Here is a 27,439-nt window from a genome sequence, read left to right on the forward strand (position 1 = left end):
AAAGTGGGATTAGAATGCAGGCCTCCAGGTTTATAGCCCAGTGCAGTGATGGCTAACCTTTTTGTTGTTGGGTGCCAAAATTGCGAGTGTGCGCGTGATAACATGCACACATGTGCCACCCATAATGCAAAGCACCCCACACATGCAAATGGGCCAGTGGTGGGTTTCAATTTTTTTTAGAACCTATTCCGTAGGTGTGGCCTATTTTGTGGGCGTGGCTTAGCGGTCATGTGACCGGGTGGGAGTGACCAACTTGTAAATGTGGTGAAACTCAATTAACAATGCTCTTGCTTAGGAACCAAAATTTTGGTCTCAATTGTGATCATAAGTTCTCTTCCTTTTTCTTTCTTTTTCTTTCTTCCTTCCTTCTTCCTTTCTTTCTTGTGTCTCTCTCTCCCTCTTTTTTTCCTTCCTTCCTTCCTTTCTTTCTTGTGTCTCTCTCCCCCACTTTCTTTCTTTCTTCATTCCTTCTTGTGCCTCTCTTTCCCTCTTTCTTTCTTTCCTTCCTTTCTCTTCCTCTGTCTTCCTTCCTTCCTTCCTTCTTTCTTTCTTTCTTGTCTCTCTCCCCCACTTATTTCCTCCCTCCTCCCTTCCTTCCCTCCATCCTTCTTGTGTCTCTCTCTCCAATGTTCTTTCTTTCTCTTTCCTTCTTTTTCTTTCTCTCTTTCTCTTTCTATCTTTGTCTCTCTCTCTCTTTCTCTCTCTCTCCCTTCCTTCCTTTCTCTCTTACTCTTTCTTTCTCACTCCCCCCCCCCACAGACATACCTTCCAGTTGGCGAAAATTTCTATTTTGCCAGCTGGGAGGCTGGCAAAGAAGCCTCGTTTTGCCTGCCGCCCGTGGCACTTCACTTGCTGCAACTCGGACAATGGGGAGGTGGGAGTAGCGCTGTCCGGGTTTGAGGAACGGATGTTCCTTCTGCTCAGCTTACGCACATGAAAAGACCCCCGCAGTTCCACATCCACAGCTGATCCCTTCTTGGTCAAAAGGGCGCCTTTTCGGTCCCAGCTGGGCGTCTGGAAGAGAGTGGCCGAAGTGGCTTCTCTCTCCTCCTCCTGCAGCCGAAGGAAAAGCCCCGGGGAGATGGGCTCCGCACGCTGCAGCCCGGCAGAGCAGCGCGTGGAGCCCGTCTCCCCGGGGCTTTTCCTTCGGCTGGTAGGAGGAGGAGAGAGACGGACTCCGCGTGCTGCTCTGCAAGGCTGTCGCAGCCGATCCTCCGCTGACCCCTAAAGAAGAAGCGGTGGTGGATCCTCTTCTTTAGGGGTTAGTGGAGGATCAGCTGTGGCAGCGGCAGCCCGGCAGAGCAGCGCGTGGAGCCCGTCTCCCCGGGGCTTTTCCTTCAGCTGGTAGGAGGAGGAGAGAGACGGACTCCGCGCGCTGCTCTGCAAGGCTGTCGCAGCCGATCCTCCGCTGACCCCTAAAGAAGAAGCGGTGGTGGATCCTCTTCTTTAGCGGTTAGCGGAGGATCGGCTGTGGCAGCAGCAGTCCGGCAGAGCAGCGCGCGGAGCCCGTCTCCCCGGGGCTTTTCCTTTGGCTGGTAGGAGGAGGAGAGAGACGGACTCCGCGCGCTGCTCTGCAGGGCTGTTGCAGCTGATCCTCCGCTGACCCCTAAAGAAGAAGCGGTGGTGGATCCTCTTCTTTAGGGGTTAGCGGAGGATCGGCTGTGGCAGCGGCAGCCCGGCAGGGCAGCGCGCGGAGCCCGTCTCCCCAGGGCTTTTCCTTTGGCTGGCAGGAGGAGGAGAGAGAAGCTGCTTCGGCCAACTTGTGTAAGATAAGACAGGCAGGCAGGTGGGCGCGTGACTCTGCCGGAGAAAATGTAGAAGGCGCGGAATCAGCTCTGCCTGAAGGCAAAAAGCTTGGACCTCCCCCCGCGTACCCGTCAGCCAAAACCTCCCGGGAGGCTTCGGCTGGTGGGCAAGCAGGGGTGGTGGTAGCTCCGAGCCTTCTCGCCTTCAGACAGAGCTGATTCTGCACCTTCTACGTTGTCCTGGGCATGCGCCCACCAGCTTGCCTGTCTTGTCTTACACAAGTTGGCCAGCTGAAGCCTCCCGCCTTTCCTGAGCAGCTGGCAGCTGCAAGAGGCGCGAAGGGGAGGCAGGTGGGGTTTGCAACCCGAAGGCTGGCATTTCGTCTCTGCAGCGTGAACCAGCTTGGGTGCGACCGGAGAAGCTTCCTCAGTGGAGCTCCTGAAAGGGACGCAGGCTGCCACCGCTCCACTGAAGACATTTCTGAGAAGAGAAACTTCTCCGGTCGCACCCGAGCTGGTGGAGCGCAGGCAAGCGCCGTCCCGTGAAAGGGGCGGGGCAGGAAACTTACTTCCGGGTTCATTGGCCAACCGGATCGCGCGATCCAGTGCGATCCGGCAGAAACCCACCACTGAAATGGGCGCACAAATCCCCCCACACTCCTCCCACGTGCACCACACTGCTCACCCCCAAGATGAGCTTGGGAGCTCCCTTTGGGGGGGGCAGGGGAGGTCATTTTCACCCTCCCCGGGCTCCAGGAAAGCCTCCGGAGCCTGGGGAGGGCGAAAACGGCTTCCCCCAGCCCTCTGGAGGCCCTCCGGAAGCCGGAAATGGATCATTTCTGAACTTTCGATAGGCCCATTTGGCCCCTGTTTCGCCCTGCCCAGTCTCTGGAGGCTTTCTTGAAGCATGAGGAGGGCGAAAACGGCCTTCCCTGGCCCTCTTGAAGCCCAAAAATCAGCTGGCTGGTGCACACATTCGGGCTGGAGCTGACGGCTCATGTGCTGGCAGATATGGCTCTGCATGCCACCTGTGGCACGTGTGCCAATGGTTCACCATCACGGGCCTAGGGCCTTAACCATCAGACCAAGCTGTTTTAAAAGAAGACATTATTTTGCAAATAATTATTATCAGTCCTATGTCCTCTGACTCTCACATTATTGGGACCAAAGAATTTTAGAAGTTGTAGTTTCAACATATCTGGAAGATAGCTGGTTGACTGATAAATATCTAAATGCAGTTAAATCCCAAAATTATACAGACAGGAAATGTTTGTCAACAATAGACTTATAGATAACCATTCAGTTGCTAATCACAATAAAAGCAATTTCCTTAATCAGTTTTGTATTTCTGCCTGTGAATCATCAATTTTAACTTTTTTTTGATATGTGCCAGTAAATGATGTGATTGGGTAATCAGAACCCATTTACTTTGTATAAAATTTTGGAATAATTACATCAAGGGATATACTAAAAGCCCTTTCCTTTCTGCTCCGTTCTCATTCAAGGGCATGGTTAAATTGAATTCAGATCACATTCAAGCCCAGACTAGACCTGTCAACAACAAGCATGTTTAAAAAATGCAGATAGCTGTCTTGATCATTATTAGGATGTTGGTTGGAATGGAGGGTGGGGGGTGTAATTCTTTCAGGGGTGGGTGTGGGTGTGAAATGGATCCTTGGGAGCTTTTTGCTTCATTAGCCCATGTTTTGGGCCTTTAAGATTCTCCCTCCCCCCCAAAAAATGTTTCCCCTTTCCCTTATAAAATAACCCCTTTGTACTTAATTCCTTCCCCTCTCCCAATAAGCTTTATATTCCTTCTTACTTCAGATTGGCCTTCAGATATGGAAATGGATGTTCAATGAGAGCCACTGAGGGTTCTCCTCTAAATGTATATGATCTTGGAGATTCAGGGCCATTTTTGACAAGGTATTGTTGAACATTTCACTTAGAGAGAAAATGAACTATGTTTTCTGGTTGCAAAAAATGATACAGTTCATACTCTGATGTGTAGAGTTCCTGATGGTGCTAGCTGTCAATAAGAGCCTGGCAATCTGTGGCTGAGGAGACTGGTGCGTTCAAATGAATCAGTTGGGTAATCCGACTGATTTCCAGTGGTGGGTTCCGGATTCCGTCGCAACTGGTATGCTGCGACAGGGCCGGGTGTCCACCACGTTCACACGCGCTGTGCACGCATGCACACCCACCGCCCATGATGTTCCAGCTGCTCAGCGCAGCATCACGCAGGTGCCGTACACTCCATGCGTGTGCACAAATGGCCCGTTGGATCAAAAACAGATAAGCCCGAACCCCCCACTGCTGATTTCAGGGTATTATTCCCTGGGCAAAATCAACACTGGAACTTTTTAAAAGAAAAGCTCAGTTTCTTTTGTTGGTAAGCTATTCACACTTGTATACAGGAATAGGCACCTTTTTTTAACCTTAAGGGAGAATTCCTAATCATTCTTTGATAAGTACTTGTCAATTAATTGGAAATTAACTAATTGGAAATTAGTGGAATATGACACTAATTAAAATCTTTGGTTAAGTGCCTGGATGGCTTGTGGATTTCTTCCATATGGATCCTAAAATGGCTTTGTTTTATTCTGACCTAAAAACCAGAGTTTATACAGAGTTTATACAGCAACTGTTCCATGATACTCGACTTTTCAGCTGTCGGCCTTTTAAAAAAATAAAAAGGTAAATTTAAATTGTGGTATTTAAGAATAGATTGCATATCATATCTTAAATTGTTTTGGAAGGCTGCAGATTACTCTTTTATACCGTAATGTATGTTTTTGGAAATTCATTGATAATTTACGTAAAAATAAAAACATTAAAAGAATTTTAAGGATTTAAAAAAGCAAGTTCTCCTGCTTGAGCAGGGGGTTGGATTAATAGATCTCCAAGCTCCCTTCCAACTCTGTTATTCTGATATGCTTTTCCTAATAATATAGCACAGCAGGCTTAACATGTATCTTGATAGTGCAGACACCTGACACCAAACACTAGAGGGACCTGTTTCCATACTGCTTTGGTAAGCACATTCTCTTTTATCCTTTGTTGGGAAAGGCCTGAGAAGCAATGCAGTGTTTCTAGCATATTGTATTTTCTGAACAAAGTTTTCTTTGGAACAGCAAAATCACAAAATAACACATTTTAAAATTAAACCCTTCATTCCTATATTTTTATTTAAGTTTTTAAAAGACTTTTGGTATAATTCTTTTAAGTTAACGCCATTTCAATTATCACTTTCCCCATTTTCTGTGTCAGATCTCGTTAACCAATACTATAAAGGGAAAAGACTTCAAGGGGATTTTGTCAACTTTATATTATCACCACTCCAGTTTCTCTCAATTATTAAAGCATTAGTTATGGTCTACAATACATGGGACAGTATTGAAAGAAGGAAAGAGAAGCAGAAAAGCAAAATCCTTTAAGTCTCCCAGGTGTCCACTGTTACTCCATATCGCATTTCTTCCCCACCTTTGATCGCTTGTGCCTTATGGCCATTGTGTTTGTTTTAGCCCATGGGATGGAAATAGCTGCCACGTGTAGGAAGTATGAGCTGATGCCCTCATTATCACCCAGTTGGTCTATTGCAATGTGCTATAAATGGGTTTAATTAAAGACCACTTGGAAGTTACAGTGAGGTGATCCAGAATATAGGAACCCTTTTACTAACTGGCATGTAACTCTGGGAAAGCAATGCAACAAGCCTTTTACTGGCTGTCAGATGAAATTGAAAGTGCTGGCTTTCACCTCTACAGTCCTTTATGGCTTGATACCTAAGGGCGTAAGGGACCATCTGCTTCAATGAGATGATCTATTAGATCATCTTGGAAGAAGATATTCTTAGTTCTCACTAAGTTCACACAAGTAAAAGAAGCTGTAGCAGGCAGTGCTATGTTTTAGCTGTTTTGCAGTGTTCTATTTAGACATGGACATCTATTCTTTACATTCCTTGCTGATTAATTTGATCTTTGGGGTTTGGCTTAATTTTAATAGTTTTTAATTTTTAAATTTTACTACAATTGTTTTAAATCGGGTATGTTAGGTAAGTGTCAAGAGTTGATTTGGATTGCAGCAGGCTGTATAAATCAATGAGTTATTGGAGCCAGATGGTGAAAAGTAGCTCCATGGAACCAGCGACAGAAGGACCAATCTGCTTGCTGGCTTCCAGCTTTATCATGACATGGAAGCTACTTAGCAAGAATGTGCTTCTTTGCAGTTGATAGGCATAAGGATCTACTAACATACTCTGAGGTTCTCAGGATATGATTAGTTTCTGTGTCCTGACCTGTTCTGTTGGGAGTTGTGGTTCTTTGTGGCAAAACTAATTGTTGAACTGGCCTATTTTTTGAATGGTCTGACAACAGACTCCAACCCACTATTAACAATGGATTAGCAAGAGAAGAACCAGAATCAATTGCTCTAGACAAGGAAAGAACTGCAACAATAAAATCTAGTGCTTCTGGGATTGATATGAGTCCATATTCTTAGTTCCGGGAAACTCAAGGACTCTTAATTTGGTTAGAGATGGCCTGAAAATGCAATATTCAACTTTCTTGTTTCCTTCCATTTTAGAAAGCTGCCTGGCTTTGACAACACCTTTCTTGGTAGAGAGGTGTGTGTATAAGTGGAAGAGAGAGGGACATCATCATGGTTTCTGTTACTGTGGTTTTCCCTGCTGAGAAGCAATCTAGGAGGAGAGAATCAATCCTCCTTACCTTCATTTTTCCCCCATCAAACTGTCTGCTTAGCAAAGAAAATAGAGGATGCGGCTGATTCTCCCAGCTACATAGCTGCAGCGATCCAGGGACTGCCTACCTATTTGAGGTCTATCTCAAATCATTTCTGCAAATACTCAGCCTTCGGTTCTCACCTGAAAGTAATTATATAAGAGAAAATGGGCAAGCCATGCAGATTGTAGGAGTTCTTGATTCCGTCAGTCAGCCTTCATGCTGAAGTATTGGTAACATAACAGGGTTATTGATACTGTTCTGTACAGCTCTTTAGCAGCACTCCCAATTCAGATTTCTTGGACTGTAAAGGTGATAGGAGATGTACTTCCAGACTTCTAAGATTTTGTTACAGTAATGCAGTGCTTCTCAATTATTTTCTGTCATGCCCCCCCTAGGAAGGAGAAAACATTTCGCGCCCCCCCCCCCCCCGCGACTGTAAATAGTATCATTTGTCTATAAAATTGTTATAAGTACACCTCTGCATAACATAGCACACCGGTCTTTCCTCGTCTCCCACCGTAGTCACATGCTTTCTTTCCTCTTTCCCTCTTACTTGTCTATCCTTCCTTCCACCCTCCCTTCCTCCTTCCCTTCCTTCCTGCCTCCCTTCCAGTTCCCTCCTTCCTCTTTCCCCCTGCCTGCCTGCCTTCTTTCCCTCCTGCTTATCTATGCTTCCTTCCTTCCTTGTACCTCCCTCCCTTCTGCCTGCCTGCCTTCTTTCCTCTTTCCCTATCCTCCTATCCTTCCTTTCTCCCTCCCTCCTTCCCTGCCTCCCTTCCAGTTCCCTCCTTCCTCTTTCCTCCTGCCTGCCTGCCTTCTTTCCCTCCTGCTTATCTATGCTTCCTTCCTTCCTTGCACCTCCCTCCCTTCTGCCTGCCTGCCTTCTTTCCTCTTTCCCTATCCTCCTATCCTTCCTTTCTCCCTCCCTCCTTCCCTGCCTCCCTTCCAGTTCCCTCCTTCCTCTTTCCTCCTGCCTGCCTGCCTTCTTTCCCTCCTGCTTATCTATGCTTCCTTCCTTCCTTGCACCTCCCTCCCTTCTGCTGCCTGCCTTCTTTCCTCTTTCCCTATCCTCCTATCCTTCCTTTCTCCCTCCCTCCTTCCTTGCCTCCCTTCCAGTTCCCTCCTTCCTCTTTCCTCCTGCCTGCCTGCCTTCTTTCCCTCCTGCTTATCTATGCTTTCTTCCTTCCTTGCACCTCCCTCCCTTCTGCCTGCCTGCCTTCTTTCCTCTTTCCCTATCCTCCTATCCTTCCTTTCTCCCTCCCTCCTTCCCTGCCTCCCTTCCAGTTCCATTCTTCCCTCCTTCCTTCTGCCTCCTTCCTGCCTGCTTGCCTTCTTTCCTCTTTCCCTCCGGCGTGTCTGCTTTTCTTTCCTTCCTTCCACCTCCCTTCTGCCCTTCTTCCCTCCCTCCCTGCCAGCAGCTCCTCCAGCATCCCAGCTGGAAGCAGCAGCACAACAGTCGCCATTACCAGAGGCGAAGGGGTGGCGGTGGCAAGATCGGGCGACCGCCGCCCCTTTGTCCCTTCCCCAACAGCGGCTGTTGCGGTGGAGCTTCCAGACGGAATGCTGGCGGTGGAGCTGCTAGCGGGGAGGCGAGCTACACGGTGGCGAAGACGGGCGGTCCCATGCTTCCCTCCCTCCCACCCCCGCCCGAGCAGGCTTCTTGCACAGCTCCAGCCCGCGGCTCCAATGAAAATCCACAGTCCGAAGTGCTGCCACTTCCAGGCGGCATATATTATGCCTCGCCCACGCCTTCGCCGCCGTTGCACCCAGATGGAAAGGGAGCCTTCGCGCCCCCCTTTACGGAGCCTCACGCCCCCCCAGGGGGGCGCGCCCCACTATTTGAGAACCGCTGCAGTAATGCAACCTTACAATAAAGTTAAAGCTAGTAGTTCTGGGTATGCTCCTTGTCTTTTGTTACAGCAAGGCTGAGCCAAAAGAAAAGGATCATATTCAGCAATAGAGATGGGGGGGAATGATGAATAAAATCTTAAGGGCATCAAAATAAAAATTGTGCTGGCTTTTCTTGAAGGCCTTTTAGTTAGGCCACGGGTGTTGATTTTAAGCGACTATTTTAGCCAGAAGCTATCTGCATGTAGTAAAATAAATGTTTATCTTGTTTTTCTTCCTAAAACATATTCTCTTATTGGCGTTGTGTTTGCTTTCATTTGCCAGTTTTAGAACAACATAAGAAATGATTTCCTCTTTCAGAATATAGTGGATTTGGAAGGAGTTCAGGGATCTTTGCTGGTTTTGTAGGTTATAAAAACTCCCTCAGCAAGTAAGGCGTATAATGGGAGACATATCTACAGGCCTCTTTGCTTACCATTTTCCATGTTACTTTACAACACTGATGAGTCAATTTATGGGCCCTTGAGATTTCTGAGTGTTCAGTATGTCCAAGGCTACAGTCATAGATTACTTCGGGAGATAGTGTGACCCTCAGCACCTAAGATGGAAAACAACTCCAGGATATAACTCTTGGTGGTTGGCTTTGGTGACCCATGACAGACTTGAGTATTGGGCCACATCCAACAATCCGCAGTTCAGTAGTGACAAAAGTAAAGTCCTGCACTTAGGCAGGAAAACCAAATGCACAGGTACAGAATAGGCAGTACATGATTCAACAGTAGCAACTGTGACAGGGATCTAGGTGTCCTGATGGACTACTGCTGCATCAACAGAGGGATAGCATCATGATCACAAGAAGTGACATTGTGTTTCACTATTGCATCACTTCGGCTCGCAACTGCTGTTGGTTAACTCAAGAACCACCTGTAGTATTGCCTTTTTAGTATTCCATTTCTTGCAGCCTAGATTGGTGGAACCATGTAGACAGCTAATAGGATCTTTATAGGATTTGGATTGGATGAAGACAATTTGGGAGAAATTGTTTGAAGTATTAATTATAGTAAAGCTAAACATACTTTTCTGTTAGCTGCAACAAACTAAGCAAAAGTGAAGAGATACAACAATGCAGGAGTGAAGTTAAAATGTCCTGCTGTTATATTGTCATCATATTTCTCAGCAAAGGGTACATAAAGTTAGTTCTAACAGTTGTAAATGAATTTGACCAGTGGATATACATCACTAAAGTTGTGTTGGATTGAATTTTGCATGCTTTTTGCATGAGAAAAACTTTTCATGGAAAAAAGGGTATTCTTAGTTTTGGGGAGAGGAAAGTTTATAAACCTGAATGTTCCAATTTCCCTGATTTATGTCTTTCTGTTGCTGATGATAGCAATAATGTCTCATCTGAGGCCATATGAATAATATTTTTATTTTCTCCATAGTGAGGGGAGGAGTATCCAGGATGGGTTGACCTTGTCCTCTCATTGATTGGGCTGAGTCAGATAAGCTCTTTGGGCCATGCCCCTGGCCACCAGGTATCACCCAGTTATCGACTCAGCCCCTCAATGGGCGGCTGTGATCATCCCAAGCTCCTGGAAAATTTTTAAAAAAGGATTGCATTCGCTGCCTCCCTGCCTGAGTGAGTAACTGGCTCTTGGCTGATTCCCTGGCTGGGAAGAGAGAAAGAGAGCACGCGTGGCAAGCCCTTCAGGGCAACGCGCAGCCCAGGTCATAAAGAGAGACCTAGGGCACTAATCGAGACTGTGGGCGAGGGGACGCTCCCCTGGAAGCCCAGGAAGGCAGTCACGTCGGAGAGGCTCAGCCGGTGCCGGAGTGTTCCGCCACTCCCCACCAGGGGGTTGAGTGGTGAACTACTGCGTTTTTAAATGCAGCGGAGTGACCGTGCCTGCCTGGGAGTCCCAGAGAGAGATAGCGGCCCACAGGAGCTCGCAAAGCTTGGAAGAGAGTGGAGGAAATGAGAGAGAGAGAGCTCTCTAGTGGCAGCAGAAGCTGCACGGTAGCCCCAAAGGCACAAGCCGCTTTCACGTGTTCCCAGGGAGAGGAGCTTTTTGAATTTGGAGCCGGTGGCCATTTTGGAACCACGTGATACAAGATGGCGGCTCCCAGCAGCACACCCTACCGGAGGAGCAGTAGAGCAGCTAACCAGGTCAGAGGCTGCTACAGAGGCTGCTAAGGGAAGAGGACACATCAAGCAGTGAGAGCAGCCACCACCGCCTCCTTCTTCAACCGGTCTTCTCTGCTGTGGCTGCAAGACCTGCAGCAGTGAATTCCCATTTCGGATGGCAGGGTCCACCAAGACATCAACAAGCTGGTGGCCGCTACCCAATTCTCCTCAGATGCTACCTTAGCTGCAGCCAGGTTTGCCTCAAGGGCGATCGCCTCATCTGTGGCATCTTGCAGGCTGCTTTGGCTGAAGCAGTGGCAAGTGGAAGTACGCCACAAATGGCGCCTGGCATCAGCCCCCTTTATGGGAGAATCCCTCTTTGGAGCAGCCCTTGACCCATTCCTGGTAGACAACAAGGACAAGTGGAAGGTGCTCCCCACCACTCACAACTTCAGGGCGGTGCCATACCCTAGACGCCCCAACTACTGGGTCATCCTTCTGGGGTCAGGATTCCTTCAGGGGGTTGGAGTTTGGATACTCGGGCCCCAGGGACCACCAGGGAGGTTTTTCATCCAGGCAGAGATACCCAGATACACAGCAGTGAGGCAGGCAGCAGAAGAGGCCCTTTTGAGGGGGCGGAGGAGGCAGCGGCGGGTGCTCCTTCTGCAAGAACTAGATCTAGACCTAGCTCACCTCCCATTGTGGGGCGCTTGGCTTACTTTGCCGACCACTGGGACTTAACCTCCTCCGACAAGTGGGTCCAGAACACCATTCAGTATGATCTCTCACTCGAGTTCCTCTCCAACCTCCTGAGTTCCTTTCGGAGCTGCCCTGTCTCAAGCAACCCGACCCAGAGGTTGTTGATGCAGGAGGCCATCCAACACCTGTTGGACATCAGGGCCATCCAGCCAGTGCCTCTAGAGCAGCAAGGCCAGGGGTATTACTCTATTCTCTTTGTAATTCCTAAGGCCTTGGGCGGCTGGAGAGCAATTCTTGACTTGAAATGCCTGAACCATTTCATCTGCTATCGGAGATTTAAAATGCATTCACTGCATTCCATCCTGGAAGGGATTAGGCAGGGAGATTTTCTCACCTCCATAGACCTCACAGAAGCCTACCTGCATATACCCATAGCCCCGGAACACCATAAACATCTCAGCTTCTACTACCTAGGGCACCACTTCCAGTATTGAGCCCTGCCTTTCGGGTTGTCATCTGCCCCTCGAGTTTTCACGAAGGTAATGGCGGCATTGGCAGCTCACCTGAGGCAGTTCCTGTTCGAATTCAATGTTATTTAGATGACCTGTTGTTGCAGTCGCCCTCCTTCAAGGGTGTGCTATGGGATCTAGACACTACTATAGCAGTCCTAAGAGACCACAGGTTTTCGGTAAAACTGGCCAAAAGCCACCTTCACCCCTCCACTAGTCTGGTCCACCTAGGAGCCCTGATAGATACAGAGGCAGGCACAGTTTCTCTGTCATCAGAAAGACAGCTCTCTCTTAGGCAGCTAGCCGCTCAGGTAGCCAGGAGGTATAGCGTATCCTTAGCCACACTGTCCAAGCTGCTTGGCACCATGGTGTCTGCCATTGGCATTGTCCCTTGGGCTCGGTTCCACACCAGAGACCTCCAATGGTTCCTTTTGTCTTTCCAGTGAAGGCGCATGAGCTGCTCCCAGACCAAGGTTCTTCTGCCCACAGAAATATCCCGCTCACTGACTTGGCAGACATCCCCAGCAAGTTCCAAGGGCGAGATCTTCAGAACGCCAGACAGGGTGACGGTAACAATGGACGCAAGCCTGTTCGGATGGGGTGCCCATCTGCAGGCTCAGATGGCGCAAGGGCAATGGAACCAGGCAGAACTGACTCAGAACATAAACGGATTGGAGCTCGGGGCGGTCTGCCTGGCCTTCCTTCAATTTCGCCACCTTGTCAGGGGCAGCCAAATCTTAGTCCTCACAGACAACATCACCTCCAAGGCTCATGTAAACAGACAGGGGGGGACCAGATCGAAGGCCCTCATGAAGGAGGCCAAATGATTGGGGCAGTGGGCCGAAAGGAACCTTCTGTCATTGACTGCGGAACATGTAGCAGGGGTGGACAACATCAGAGCTGACTGGCTCAGCTGGACCGAGGTGGACAATTCAGAGTGGAGGCTGCAGCCGATGATATTCGAGGAAGTGGCAAGGCACTTCAGATGCCCGGAGGTCGACCTATTTGCCACCCTTCTCAATGCCCAGCTCCCGAGGTTTTATTCCAGGTATCAGACACGGGGGGCGGATGGGGTGGACGCTCTCTGATGCCCATGGCCCCGGGGGCTCCTCTATGCCTATCCACCATTACCCCTGATTTCCAAGGTCATACGGAAATCCTGTGGGAGGGGGAGAGGGTGGTGGTGATTGCCCCACACTGGCCCCGGGGTCCTTGGTTTGCCGATCTCCAATTTCTCTTGGTGGACAAGCCCTGGAGGATCCCCCAGAAGAGGATCTCCCTCAGCCAGGGATTGCTGGAGTACTCACTGGAGTGGCTTCAGTTGACGCTTGGCCCTTGAGTGAAGCATACTGAGGGAAGGCCACTTCTCCCCCAGGGTTATACAGAGTATTCAGGCAGCTTGCAGACCTTCCACGGAGCGCATTTACGGCACTACATGATGTGCCTTTTCAACATGGTGCAGCTCCAGGGGCCACAATCCAGTTCGAGCCACGATCCCGCAGGTTCTGGACTTCGTTCAGGCGGGCCTGGACAGAGGGTTAGCTCCCAACACGATTTGGAGACAGATCTCAGCCATCTCATCAGTACTTCTATGGAGTAGGCCTCAGACCTTGACTCACCACCCCATGGTCAGGCGATTCCCTAAGGGGGCATCCAATCTTAAGCCACCTACGGTACACAAGTACCCCTCCTGGAACTTGCATAAGGTGCTGGATGCTCTGACAGGCCTTCCTTTTGAACCCTTGCGAACTGTGTCTCTTACGTTTTTGACTCTTAAAGTGGCCTTTATGGTGACCATCACCTCAGCCAGGCGGATATCTGAACTACAGGCTCTGTCGGCCAGGGAGGATCTCTGCATGTTCCACCAGGACAGGGTGGTACTAAGGTTGGACCCCTCCTTCATCCCTAAGGTGTGCTTCTGCTTCCACCACTCACAGGAATTGATATTGCCCAATTTCTGTCCGGACCCCTCTCACCTGTTAGAGAGGAAGTGACACACCCTAGACGTAAGGAGGGCTCTGAGGATTTACTTCAGAAGAACCCGGCCAAACAGGAAGTCTGAAACCCTGTTTGTCTCTTTCCAGCCGTGATCCCTGGGGAACAAGGTGACATCCACCACCATAGGCAGGTGGTTACGAACCTGTATTGTTACCACCTACCAAGCACGGGGTCTCCAAACACCGAGCTCTATTATAGCGCATTCCACACAAAGCGTGGCCACCTCAACGGCCTGGGCCACTCAACTTCCCCCTCACCATTCATGAGAAACTACAAACTGGATTCCTTTGCCTCTGCAGAGGCTTCATTCAGGTGTAGGGTGTTGTAGGCTGTGCACAGGGTGGAGGTGACCCTTCACCAGGCATAAGGTTTGTGCGAGCTCTTAACATGGGTAACCCTTCCTAGGGACATGTAAGCTTTAGTACGTCCCATCCTGGATACTCCTCCCCTCACTATGGAGAAAGAGCATTGGTACTTACCTGATACGCCTCTTCTCATAGTGGGGGAGGAGTATCCAGCACCCACCAGATATGGTTATGTAACATGAGTGTTATGTTTGATGGTTGAACTGTTCTGTTGAAGAAATAAATAAAGGTTGAAACTAAGATAAAGTCTGGAGTGGATGACACAGCGAGTCGGATAAGATTCTTCGCCGAGAACTGGGTGGTACCAGGTAGCCAGGTGGCCGAAAGATCTTATCTGACTCAGCCCAATCAATGAGAGGACAAGATCAACCCATCCTGGATACTCCTCCCCCACTATGAGAAGAGGTGTATCAGGTAAGTACCAATGCCCTTTTCCAAAAATGAAATGCAGAAATAGCAATGTAGAACTGTATAAAAATCTTATGCATGCATCTTTGTCACTATAAACACTTTAAGCCACCGCCAGGAAAGATTATAATTTTGAGCCTCAGCTCTTTTTATTTGGAAGCCTCCGCGCATGCTTAACAAAGCATTTGCTTTCAAGTATTTTATCTGCATGAAAACCCAATTGCGATAGTAGACTGGTTGAAAAACGTCTCCCTGATCTGTTCAAACTGCATGTTGATAGTGGGTAAAAGCCCTAAGCTAAACTGAGCAATGATCCTCTTCCCTTTTATCGATTTCTTACTCGTTTACCTCTTTCTCATCCTGATTTTTCTTTTGCTTCTTGACTTAGTCTCACCAAGTAGGTTTTGAGAGAGGAACATGTAACTGGCCAGAGGCCCAAGCCAATTTCTTGCAGGCGACATTTAGGATTTGGCTGAAAGCTGTAAGTTGCTTGCCTACCCTTAGTTCTTTAAATGAAACTTATTACTGCTGGTCTTAGAGCTACTTTTTAACAGATTTAAGTAGATGATAGACCTACTGATCTCAGCTAAAGGTTCCTTATAGAGTTTCTCTGTAGTATGTTCCAACTCTGTTACTGTTTACTTATAGGCTAAAACATCTTGGACCGCTTTTTCTCCACTCATGCTTTGGGATCAGGATTGTAAATGACTGAAAGAAATCTCCAGAAACTTATTTTTTTTAACATTGTCTAAAAAGTGGGGGGAAAAAAACCATCTAGAATGTACCTGGGGAAAACTGCTTATAGAGCTGAAAAAAAATTCTACTAGAAAAAAACCAACACCCATTGTTTTTCAACCTTGGCAACTTGAAGATGTCTGGACTTCAAGTCCCAGAATTCCCCAGCCAGCGAATGCTGCATTAGACAACTATTTTTCTGATATTACTGTACTTTGCTCCCCTTTCAGAGGTGGGTTCCTACCTGTTCGGACCGGTTCAGCTGAACGGGTAGTAATTTGGTGGCCTGGGTTGCTGGAACCGGCAGCAACCCAGGCCTGCCACGCCCCCGAACCAGTTCTCCTACGGTGCCACCATCTTAATTTTGGTTCTGCGCATGCACAGAACAATTTTCATTGCAGAAATGTAATTTTTCCTCTTTTAAAATATTTTGCGCATGCCCAGACCTTTTTAGGTGCAAATGTGCATGCAAATTTTTGCACATCACACCGGCAGTAATTTTGCCAGCAACCCACCCTTATCCCCGTTGCTCCTTCTTGGTCTTATTCCCCTAAGTCATTTGCAGCTTTCAGGCAAGGAGATATTCTTGCAGGGAGTTGGAATGCCAGGAGCTCCCATCTGGGGAGTTGATAACTTGATACCTAACTACAGCCAGAGACACATTAATGGCTTCTATATGATACACAAATGACCCTAGGTTCAATATATTGCAAACATCCTCACTTTGCTTGATATAAAACTCATTGCCAATCATATACTGTCAACAATGCTCTCATAAGTATTCTGATGTAGCATAATGCAGCTTTTTGTATTCTTATAACAATACAGTCATTTAGTTATACTAATTTGTATATCACCCCAATTATAGGAATAACTGTTGCATTGCAAGGATCTTGATGTTGCATTCATTTACAAATATAACTCTTGGCATGCATACTGCACGTACTGACTACCACTGAAACACAATAAATTGTTAGATGAGTCAAGATGGTTCTGAATATTTGTTTATCAAGTAATGTAAGCACATTCAGTATCTATTTAAGAGAAAGGCGAGGTTGTATTGATTAATTTCTGGAAGCAACATCAGCCTTGTGATATTGGGAAGCATTTTAACACATCAAAGTTATCACCTAACTCAGGGGTGTCCAAACTTGGCAACTTTAAGACTTGTGGACTTCAATTTCCAGAATTCCCCAGCCAGCTCTGCTGGCTGGGGAATTCTGGGAGTTGAAGTCCACAAGTCTTAAAGTTGCCAAGTTTGGACACCCCTGACCTAACTATTGAACAGTGAACAAACCAAAGCAAAAACAGGTTTTATAAATCTTATTTGTGGGAAATGGTGACCTGATCTTTGGGAAGAGTTTCATATCCTCTTCTAGTTTTGTGCTAAGGCAATAAAAGATCACAATACATGAAGTCTTTCTTTACTGTTTTTGTCCAGAAATAACAATTCTCTTGCTTTGTTAATAATTTCCCATCTTTTTCACAAATTAATATAATTGTCTGTCTTTAGATTTTTTTAAAAAAAAATCTCAGGACTTTTTGATCTTCATTAATTATCACTGTTGGTTGGAATTAAGCTTGCAACAAAATAAAAGAATACTTATTTGGACATGGGTGGAGATCAATATCTATCTATTAGGTATCACAACACTGAAAAAAGAAAAGAAAAAGAACTTAGGCAGCCTAGTGGTTTTTAAGTTATTAAAATATTTGGAAAAGAGGAGAAAACAGCAGTCTTCATTGAGAGGGGCTTCCTCCCTGATTTTGATCCTGTGAATAAAGAAACATTTCAGAAACCTTTCATGCATCTATGCATCTATGAAAGGGTATAGTGTGAGGACACACATTCTGTAATAATTTATAGGCTGTCACTGGTAAGTTGCATATAATGGTTCAATGACAGAAAAAGATGTAACCATGGAAAATGTGACATCATGTGCTATATTCTGTCAATGACTTTGAAATTCAAGATAATATCTCTAGAGAATAACATTGCTGGTTAATATTGGTCATGCTTGATGTACATCATATTGCCTTTGTTTCCTGATAAGATCATGCTGCCAACACATGATTCTTCAGACTAGCTATAGCAAATCATCAGAGTGCTATTAGGTAACAGGCTGAGCTTAATTGCTGACTATTGCTTCTTATGGTGATTATGGCTTTGCTAATACCCTTGCCATCACTTGGATAAAATTTCTGGCCGTGTTTGCAAATATTTTCTAACAAATGGACTGCCAAATGTTGAAACAGAATTGTATTATAATTGGGTTTAGAGGTGCAGCTGCAGGGGTGGGTTCCTGCCAGTTCTAACCGACTTCTATAGAAGAGGTTCCACAAATCTACAGTGCCATTTAGAACCAGTTCCAGCTCCCTCCTTCCCCCTGCCCGTCTGCACATCATCAAGATGAAGAGCGAGAGGAGGAATTCTGGGAGTTGAAGTCCACAAGTCTTAAAGCTGTCAAGTTTGAACACCTCTGGGGTTTTTTTCTAAAGGGTTAGGGGTGCAAGGGTCTTGTAACTTGACAGCTTTAAGACTTGCATGCTTCAAATAACAGAATTTCTGAGCCAACATTTTGGTTGCTAAGCAAGAGCGTTGTTAAGTGAGTTTCACCACATTTTACAAGTTGGCCACACCCACCCAGTCACATGGCTGGCAAGCCACTCCCACCCATTACATGGCTGGCAAGCCACTCCCACAAAGCAGGCCACACCTATAGAAGAGGTTCTAAATTTTTTTGAAACCCACCACTGTGCAGCTGGGACTGTGGACTTCAGTGACTGATGTTGCTAGGTGGTCTCACATTTTATGAATATCTGCATATCCAAGGCAAACCAGGTGCTGACATAAGGCCACTTTGCTCCTGCCATAGCCATCAAATTTTGCTACTCTCTGAATGGTGATTTAGAGCCCTAGACTTGGAGCCTAAATCCCAGTCATAAAGGCATTAATTTCTTGACTGTGCAATATAAATTCATGCCAAATTTGGAAGAGTAAGAACCTGGACTCCAAAGCAGCCAATCTGCTACCCTTTTCCCCTGAAAATAAGCCCTCCCAGAAAATATTGTAACATAACAGCAGCCATGAGGTGACTATGCTCGCCATCTCCTGCACCTCAAAAATAATAAGACCTCCCCAAAAATAACGCCAAGTGCTTATTTCGGGGGGGGGGGGAATAGAACCCTGTCTTATTTTTGGGGAAACATGGTAATTCAGCTTCAGATTTACTTGACAAAATTGGCTGAGAATACAGTGGTTTAAGTTTGGGGAAAGAAATTGAAAATATACTTTCTAAAGTCAATGATTTACAAATATCAAAAATCTACTACAAGATCAAGAAATGTAAGATTTTTTTAAAAAAATAGTATTTTCATATTAATCCTATTCACTAATAACTAGTGAAAAATGATGTGATGATTATCATTGTTAATTATCTTGTTTCACATAAGCAAAATTATACTGTAACATTTTATTGTAATAAAGTAATTAATATTAATTATGTTAAATGATCACTAATGAATTAAATCACATGTAAATTCATTGTTTCTGCTTTTATAGATTCTAGTTTTCTGTACGCTTCCTTTTTCTAATATTGCCATTATTTTCCTACAAAAATGGACCTGCATATCTGTCAAATTTGTACTTATAATATCACTGCACTTGCTACCCAGCCTCCTTTAATTCATTTAGAATAAGATATACACACATCTGCAATAAACTATGAGTAATTATGTGAATAGACAAAAAAGAGAATGCATACACTTCAGAAATATTAAGCCTACAAATTAGGTCAAGCTTTTTGCAGGAGACTCCCAACTGGCCATGTGGCATGGGATATTTTATGCTTGTGTTTCATTTCATTTTGTAGAAAATAAAATAATTTCTGATTCCGTACTTCCTTATAAGTTGTTAGGTATAGGAGAAGACTGATTTTTTGTGGCCAGCTCTCTCTTAGAGAAATGTATTGTATTTATTCTTATTCATATTATTCTTATTAATATTATTTACCAATCTTCCCACTGAAGAACCACTTCTTAGTTTCCACAGTAACCCAAGATCTCCTGGAACAGTTTATAAAGTCAACTGGTAGGGGGAAAAGCTATGCTACACAAGTCAGTTTCTTGATGCATGCCCTGTTTGAACCAATGAGCTGCTAAGCTTAGGATAGGCTTTTGGCTTGTATCAGAATGATTTACTCAATGCCAGGTTTCCTCATTGCACATGCCTGCATAGCACTATGAAGTGAGGAGAGCTACATATCAACAATAGCCATAGTAAAAACGATGCAAGACAAGTGAAAGCACAGTAACAGTGTCAAAATATTAATACTTTATCAATCCAGTTTCCAACAAGGACAATCGAAATAGCTTCTGAACTGTAGATGCAAATAGCAATCTGATCAACACCAAGATGGGAATGAAAGGGGCGAGTCAATCTCTTTCTCCACTCTCTGCAGTTACTCTAATGTTCTTCTAAAAAAGAAACACACATGGTGATTGAGTTCAGGCAATCAATGTCATATCTAATTTAGCCATTAGTTGCTGGAATGAAAGCAAGTCTCTCAGGCCAAGGAGTATTCTTAATCACTGAGGTGAGAACATATATAAACATAAATGCGGGGGAAAGTAAGATTACCAGGTTTCTTTTGTGCCAAATAATAATTGACTTAGAGAAGAGAAGAAAGAAGAATCTATTGTATAATCAATATGCCATGGAACTTCTTCGTCTAATAGAACTGTTGTTTCAAACAGATACAAATTTTGTCCTGGGTAATGCGCAGATAGTGGATTGGCCTGTTGTATACAGCAATGATGGATTCTGCAAGCTGTCAGGATACCACCGAGCAGAAGTTATGCAAAAGAGCAGCACCTGCAGGTATTTCAGTACAGGCTTGCTTACAGTTACAGGCTTATATTTCTATAAAATAACTGGTAATATTTCCGTGTTCTTGGTCAAGCAAGCGTCCCTTGGATTTTAAACCACAGAATGGATACTGTTGAGATCAGGGAAGGAACGGCATTCTGGATCCTTTCTACCTTCCAAGAAGCTTATATATAAGGTGTTCCCATTTAAAGGAAATTGTGTATGTATCTTCAAGTCAATCTTGACTCCTGGCAACTACTTCTTGACAAGATTTTGGAAGTCGTTTGACCTTGCCTCTTTCCTGAGCTGAGAGAGTATGATTGGCCCAAGTTCACCTAACTCGCTTTGTGCCTATAGCAGGACTAGAACTCCCAGTATCCTGGTACCACTACATCAAATTGGCTCTCATTTGGTCAGCCAGAGTTTTGTAGCAATCTACAGGGCTGAACAAGGATTTGGATCCAAATTTTCTCAAGATACAATCTACAATGAGTCTTGATTTCCTACTGATAAGTCATGCTTGTAATCCTACCTTCAAAGTTTAATGCCCATTATATGTTAAGTCACAATCCCCTACATTCCCAGATTTTATGGCTCATATGTGTCATAATGCATATGTGTTGAGATTATTTTTACATGAACTTTTGACCTAGATTTCCTAACATAATTGTCATGCCTTCTTTCTTTCTTTACTCTCCCATTTTTTACCATACTATTAAATGGTATACCAATTAACTCCTACTTTAAATACTATTGAGGAACTGATTATGCAGTTTTGGTTTTACATTCTTGTGCTTTGTAAGAAATTGTGCCAACAATGCCACGTGGATGCCTATCTACCCTCCTTCCCTTCCTATCTTCTCCTTCCCTTTCCCCCTTCCCTTCTCAGTTTGTTGTGCAGCCATATTGTTCAGTATAGCCTTTTACCAACTGGATTCAGATTTCACAGTGGAATTGTTAATATTAAAAAAAAAGTTTCTTCCAACTTGCTTCATAATATCATCAATTTTAAAACAATTCAAATTGTTTTCTAGCAACAATCTGGAACTGGTTCACTCTTACTTTCGTCCAAGATATTTTAAAATATCCAGACAGTGTTGTAGGGCTCCTAGGTGGTTTTTTTTAATCAGAGCACTAACCATACTAAACTTATTTTCACTTTTTGAAGTTATCTGAGGTTATTTAGATGCTGCCACTGTCAAAACTCTAAAATCAGTTTCCTTGGAAGAGGAGAAGTTGGGATCTTTGCTACTCTTAAAGAAAGAGTGCAAAGTTAATTCCCTGTGTCTAAATAAAACACAGTATGAAATTGCTGTGCTAAACTCTTTGCCATCGCTGACTCCTTATTTCTTTGATTCTTCCCACCCTTCTCACAGTGGGTAATGTATCACTACAGAGCTAAGCAACTATTGAATCTCCCTTTTTGCACCAATCAGGTTTTTATCCTTTCTCTTGCCATGAACTTAATGTAGTTTTATAGCACATTAATTGCCATTGCTGGTTGCCAAGAATCTTGGGGAATTACACTTTTGGGAATTGCCCACAATCTTCTATTTGAGCATTCCATAGTCTTTTCTCTTGAAAATCGAATTCCTCAGTTCCCCAAGAAGAAATGGCTTCTAAGAGTGCACATCAGGGGTAGGTTCTGGCAGTTGCTACTGCCGGTTCGCTTGTGGGCGTGCCATGCATGCCATGCACGTGCTTGATGTGTGTGCCTGATGCATGTGTGATTGATGCACGCTGCACACACATGCACAGTGCAATAAATATTGCTCTGTGCATGTGCACAAGCAAAAAAACAAGATGGCGGTGCCTACAGCACTGCCCAGCGAACCAGTTCGAGTGCGTGGCAGGCCTGGGTCACTGCCAGTCCCAGCCACCCAAGCCACCAAACCACGGTCCGAACCAGTAGGTACCCATCACTGGTGCACATGGCACTGCAAATACACATGCAGAGAGATGGCCCAGCAAAAAGAAGGACATAACATGCAGGAGCCAATATTTATTGTGAAATTCAGCTGTATCCAAAGACACCCAAGTAGACTTCTACTCAGGATAGGATTTCATCATGCTACCCTTCCCTCCACACTATCTACATCTCTTCTGAAATGTCATCCAACCTCTAGAACAGATTTGGGGAATTACAGGAAAAAGGGAGAATTGGTCCCACCAGCAGAATGTGGTTTAGTAGCAGACAAATATCATTTAATAACCTCATTTAACAACATATTGTTGTGATGGTGGTTATACATTTTTTTAAAAAAAATATTATTGAGCAAGGTTAGTAAGCCTCTCAGTGCCAGTTGCTGGTTGGAGTGGCATTTAAGACAAACCAGCCAATCCTATTCTCTATGAAAGTGAGTCCAGAAAGAGTACTCAAAGAATACTGAATACAATTTAAGCCTGTCCTGCCATGAGGTCTTGCTTGTGATTCTCATCTGTCTTGTTTTGTTTATTTCCTTTCAGTTTCATGTATGGAGAGCTGACAGATAAAGACACAATTGATAAGGTTCGGCAAACGTTTGAGAACTATGAGGTGAACTCATTTGAAATCTTGATGTACAAGAAAAATAGTAAGTTAACTTTCTGGCTTCTTTTTCAACAATGTTGTCTGAAATGGGTTTTGCCACTGTTGCAGGCATGGCTCTTGTAGGTATTTCTCTCCCTGTTCTTTTTCATGAATAGTTTCCCAACGATATGTGTAGTTCTGTCCTATTAAGAAAACAAGCAGGTTACATTGGAATGATTTTTGCAATGCTAACTGCCTTTTCTACTTTTCACTTCAAGATCAATACATTTTTCACATGGAACACCCTTCATACCCAATGATAAACTGGAAGATCGAGTAACATTGGTAAGGCATGTGCTAACACCTGGGCTACCAGGAACTTATAAGTTCCATCATAAGACTTCCCAACAGCTTTTACTTAGGGAAAAAGATGTATATAACAACCTGAATTCTTTCCCCCAAGAAAGTAGCTTAATTATTCAACCCATATGTTATATTATCTAACATAAAGACCCAATCACATTATACCATTGTTTTCATACTCATTCGGTACCTGCCTGCTTCCCCACCCCAGGTCGTCTAGTAGAGATATCAACGATACTTGCCATGGAAGCAGTTTTCCAGAGAGACCAGTGGTGGTATAGATTCCAATCTCTTGGTGTCTACTTCCAGTTAAAAATAGCAATAGCACTTAGACTTATATACCACTTCACAGTGCTTTACAGCCCCCTCTAAGGAGTTTTACAGAGTTAGCATATTGCCCCCATCAATCTGGGTCCTCATTTTACCCACCTTGGAAGGATGGAAAGCTGAGTCAACCTTGAGCCTGGTGAGATTCGAACTGCCAAATTGCAGGCAGTCAGCAGTCAACAGAAGTAGCCTGCAGTACTGCATTCTAATGTTTTCGCCACCAGGGTTCCACACAAATCTACCCAAAAAGCCTCTTTCTTAAGAAGGCCACATTTGGAAAAAAAATCCATATGTTTTTGAAAGTTGCCCTGAATTATATAAAAAAAGAAAAAGAACTTACATATGTATATGTACAGTATATTTAAAATGTTTATATCAGATAATTTTTGTAGCAAATGATATTGGTGTATGATTCATGTAAAATGAAATATATCTTATGGGATTTACATTGATCACTAAGTATGTTAGAAAAATGTATGTTATGTTTAAAAAAATTACAAATGAAAATAGCTGAGAATCTTTTTTACGGATCCTTTTAAAAAACTACATAAAAACGGACTGGGATATTGCCTTTAATACAGAGTGTTACATTGTCTGGATTTATCTTGATCCCTGATAGTTAACAACAGCTTCAGAAAAGCAATTTCCATTTGGAATGTCCTCTGAGGGGAAAAAAACAAGTTGATTCCAGTTCACCCAACATCCTGATTTCATCTTTTACTAAGAAGAACAACCAGAGAATACTGGTCCGTTGTGCCTCTTTAATTCTCTCCATAAACTGGTAACAGAGTCGATGACTGTTTATTTTAGCTGAAGGTTTATCCTCTGAGGCAAGTTGTCCTTCACACTAGCATAACCACTGTGTCTAATCTTTTTACTGAAGAACCCTAGAGAAACTACCAGTGGTTCCTGGCATTTGCTAGCATAAGAACTACAAATTTTTAAAAAAATTGCTTAGGGATAGGAAGAATGAGAGTATATCAGCCTTCCAACTTAATTAGTCGTGGGCTTCCCTGCAGTGATCATCATAAAGTCCCAGCTGTGATGTACTTATGTGAGGAACTTCAAAACAAGCTACACATGGCTTTGAATGGTACTGGCAATCTGGATGCATCATTAGATTTGCTTGGCCATTTTCAAAGACTCAGCACAACTCTTACAAGAACTATGTAAATACTCAGCATTGTATCATTGCCTGTTGTCATCTTTTATTTAATTTTTTTTCTCTTTTTAGTCTATCAGGTTATAATAAGAGATGTTGCCAACTCTGAGACAGGATTCTGGATGAAACAGTCCTATTGCACAAACCTATTCATTATCAGTCTGTAAGAAAGTCCAGGAGTATCAAGAGAAGGATTTGTTTGTACTCTACAGTAATCTTCCATATCATACTTAGCATGAAAAGCTGCTATAAACTTAATCTGAGCAAGTGAATTGGGGCTATTGCCAGATCAGAAGCATAACAAAAGCATCACATTAAAAATGGCCTGTTGGACCGCACCAAAATACCTAGTTCTGTATTATTTTGCCAGAGCCCCAGTAGCTACACACAAACATACGGTATACATTGTTCTGATCATATTTCCTCACAATTGATTTCATTAACTAGAAGTATATGGTGTCCAGTGGGAGTAAGATATAACCATACCAACTAGCAATCATTGATATATTTTTGCTCTTTGAATCTGCCTAATCAAAATTTGAAATCTATCCAAGTTGGTGACCAACATACATGTGCAGTAGAGAAATATAGTTATGTGGAATGCTTCTTTTTATCTGACTTGCTTTTTTGTATCATTCAGTTTTATCAGAAGATGCCATATTGTGGCATTTTTCACCCAAGCATACAAAGTTTTAACCCCACTACTATTTAGAGTTAGAGCGAGTGTGGTACAGTGGATAAGGCAGAAATGTGTATGGTTATAGTTTTTCTTGTTACACATGGCAAGCTGTGTATGGATACAATTTCTGAAAAGTAGGTGCAAAGAATAGATCAGGCCAGGACAGAAGCTTCCACCGAAACTGAAGTTTAAAATGAAATAAAAATGAATGCAATTAATTACTTCCCATGTATATAAGAATATATTTATTTATGTTTAGGTATTCCATTTCTATAACCTCCCAACTCAACAAATTGACTCCTATCCCATCATATTAAAACTTGCAATTTCGTGGCAGCTTTTGGAAGAGTTATGAACTTAACAATAGGTTTATGCATTTTGTTGTACATTGGACAAGAGCTAGGGATACTAGGGAAATTACCTACACAATACGTACCTAACTGGACATTTAATCTCCACAGTTACGTATGTATTTACCAGTAGTCTAGTCATTTTTTCTCAGCCCACCTACCTCATAGGATAATCATTCTTTTTTTATAAAGATTTTTTTTAAACACACACACACACACAAACACAAAACCATCTTCCATTACAAATTGTAGAAAGTGTGTCGATTGGTTACAAAAATTTCCATGCATCCCTTCCACAGTCATCACCTACAATTCATATCAAATCATATATTTGAAATCAAATATATTTATACTTATTACTATCATCATACCTCAACCTTCATTTGACTATAATTGTTTTTACATCCTTTTATATAAAATATTCCAGATTTAAAGCAAAACCACATAATGGCAATCCATTAGCTCTTTCCAATATCATCCAGTAACATTACATCTTTATAACATGTTCTAAATAAAAATTGGTTATATTTAATAACAGAGTTTCTAAACCTCCTTTCGTAGTCATCATTTGCAATTTATATCAAATTTCCTCTTATCAAACCAATACACATATATGCATTATTATCATTATCAATCAATTATTTAACTGTATCCATTATCACTTCATTTTATACATAATGCTCTAAATTTAATTAAATTTGACTTAATTTTTTATTATAAGCTTTCATTATATCAACCTGTGTCTTTCCAGTAATAGTGCAGTCTTATGTCTCTTGCCATTTATGGCATTAGTATTCTGGTTATTTCCTTAGTAAGTTTTGTATGGACTTCTCTTCGCAACTTATTGCTTATGCATATCTTGTATAAGCTCGAAACCCTCCATCTGCTTCTTCGACCAGCTTATCTTTGGTTATCACTAGTGCTTCTGATAAAATTTCTCTCCTTAGTTCCATCAATTCTTCTCTCTTTTCTTCTTCTATACTTTGAAATCTGGGGTAGAGCTCCAGTCCATCTATCTTCTCTTTCCATATTCCACTCTTTCCATTTCCAACCACGCTCACTTCACTGTCAGTATCAACAATTTTCTTGTCTATTTATTTTTTCCTTCAGTTTTTAGAACTCTGACCTCCACTTTCTTCATTTGATGAACATCCTCAATTTTTCCATCAAATTTTACTGTTCTACGATCTATGTCTCCAATCTCTTCTCAATTTTCTCTGTTACTTCTAATAATTTTTGAATTTCAAACGTAATCTTTTGCAATGTTAAGGTTTATTTTTCATGTTACACCATTCTTCCAACTTGTAAGCACCGCCACTCTGGCATTCAAAACTTTTTATTAAATTTAAAGCAAGTTCATTTATAATCTTTCAAGACAAGACTTTGTTTTCACTCCAATCCAGCTGCCAATAAAGCTCCTGAAAGGCACCTGTATAAACAACCCATGCTCTTCTCACTATCACTCTCTGTAAACCAGCTGAGGAACCTTGAAATGCAAAGTCAAATGATCAAAGAGAAAAAAGAAAATACAATATTTCCAAGCCTTCCAAGCCTCCAACCTCCAAGTGGCCGTGTTACTTCCTTTCCCTGTTATTACAGCCCTTTGTATTCCTTTTATATCTTCTTTATATTCCAGGATTAAAGAAAACAAAATTCTTACATGGAGCAAAAAAACCCCATCCAATCCAGCATTATAAAAATAAGGAAAAAGATTTTAATCCATAGGTATAAAAAAAGATTATAAAAAGTAGTAGAAGAAAATCTAATCTGTTCAATTTAAAGAATAGGAAACATTTGCAAAAGTTCCATCCCTAAAAGAATTTTTTAAAAAAAGGATAACACACTGTCTAATGTAGCTTAATTTTGCCACTTGTTCTCTTCTGTTTTCAAATTTAATTTAGCTTTAATTTTTTTGGGGGTAGTCTCTTTTGTAATAATAAGATTTCCTCACCAGACACACTTTCTCTTTTCGTTTTTCTCCCGTTCCAGAACTGTCCCAACTTCAGCA

At 43.4% G+C, this 27,439-nt stretch overlaps 1 protein-coding gene across 1 annotated transcript in view; it reads left to right on the plus strand.

Moving 5' to 3' along the window:
* KCNH1 (potassium voltage-gated channel subfamily H member 1) overlaps window positions 1-27,439 on the plus strand; it is a gene marked incomplete at its 3' end in the record, with an annotated part of 228,925 nt that overhangs the window by 10,653 nt on the left and 190,833 nt on the right. The window contains exons 2-3 of the mRNA XM_081942243.1: window positions 19,930-20,053; window positions 22,508-22,614. Coding sequence (XP_081798369.1) covers window positions 19,930-20,053; window positions 22,508-22,614 — 231 coding nt within the window. The remainder of the gene's footprint in view (window positions 1-19,929; window positions 20,054-22,507; window positions 22,615-27,439) is intronic.

This window comes from Natrix helvetica (assembly GCF_964273705.1).
Source record: "Natrix helvetica genome assembly, chromosome: 2".
NCBI lineage: Eukaryota > Metazoa > Chordata > Lepidosauria > Squamata > Natricidae > Natrix > Natrix helvetica.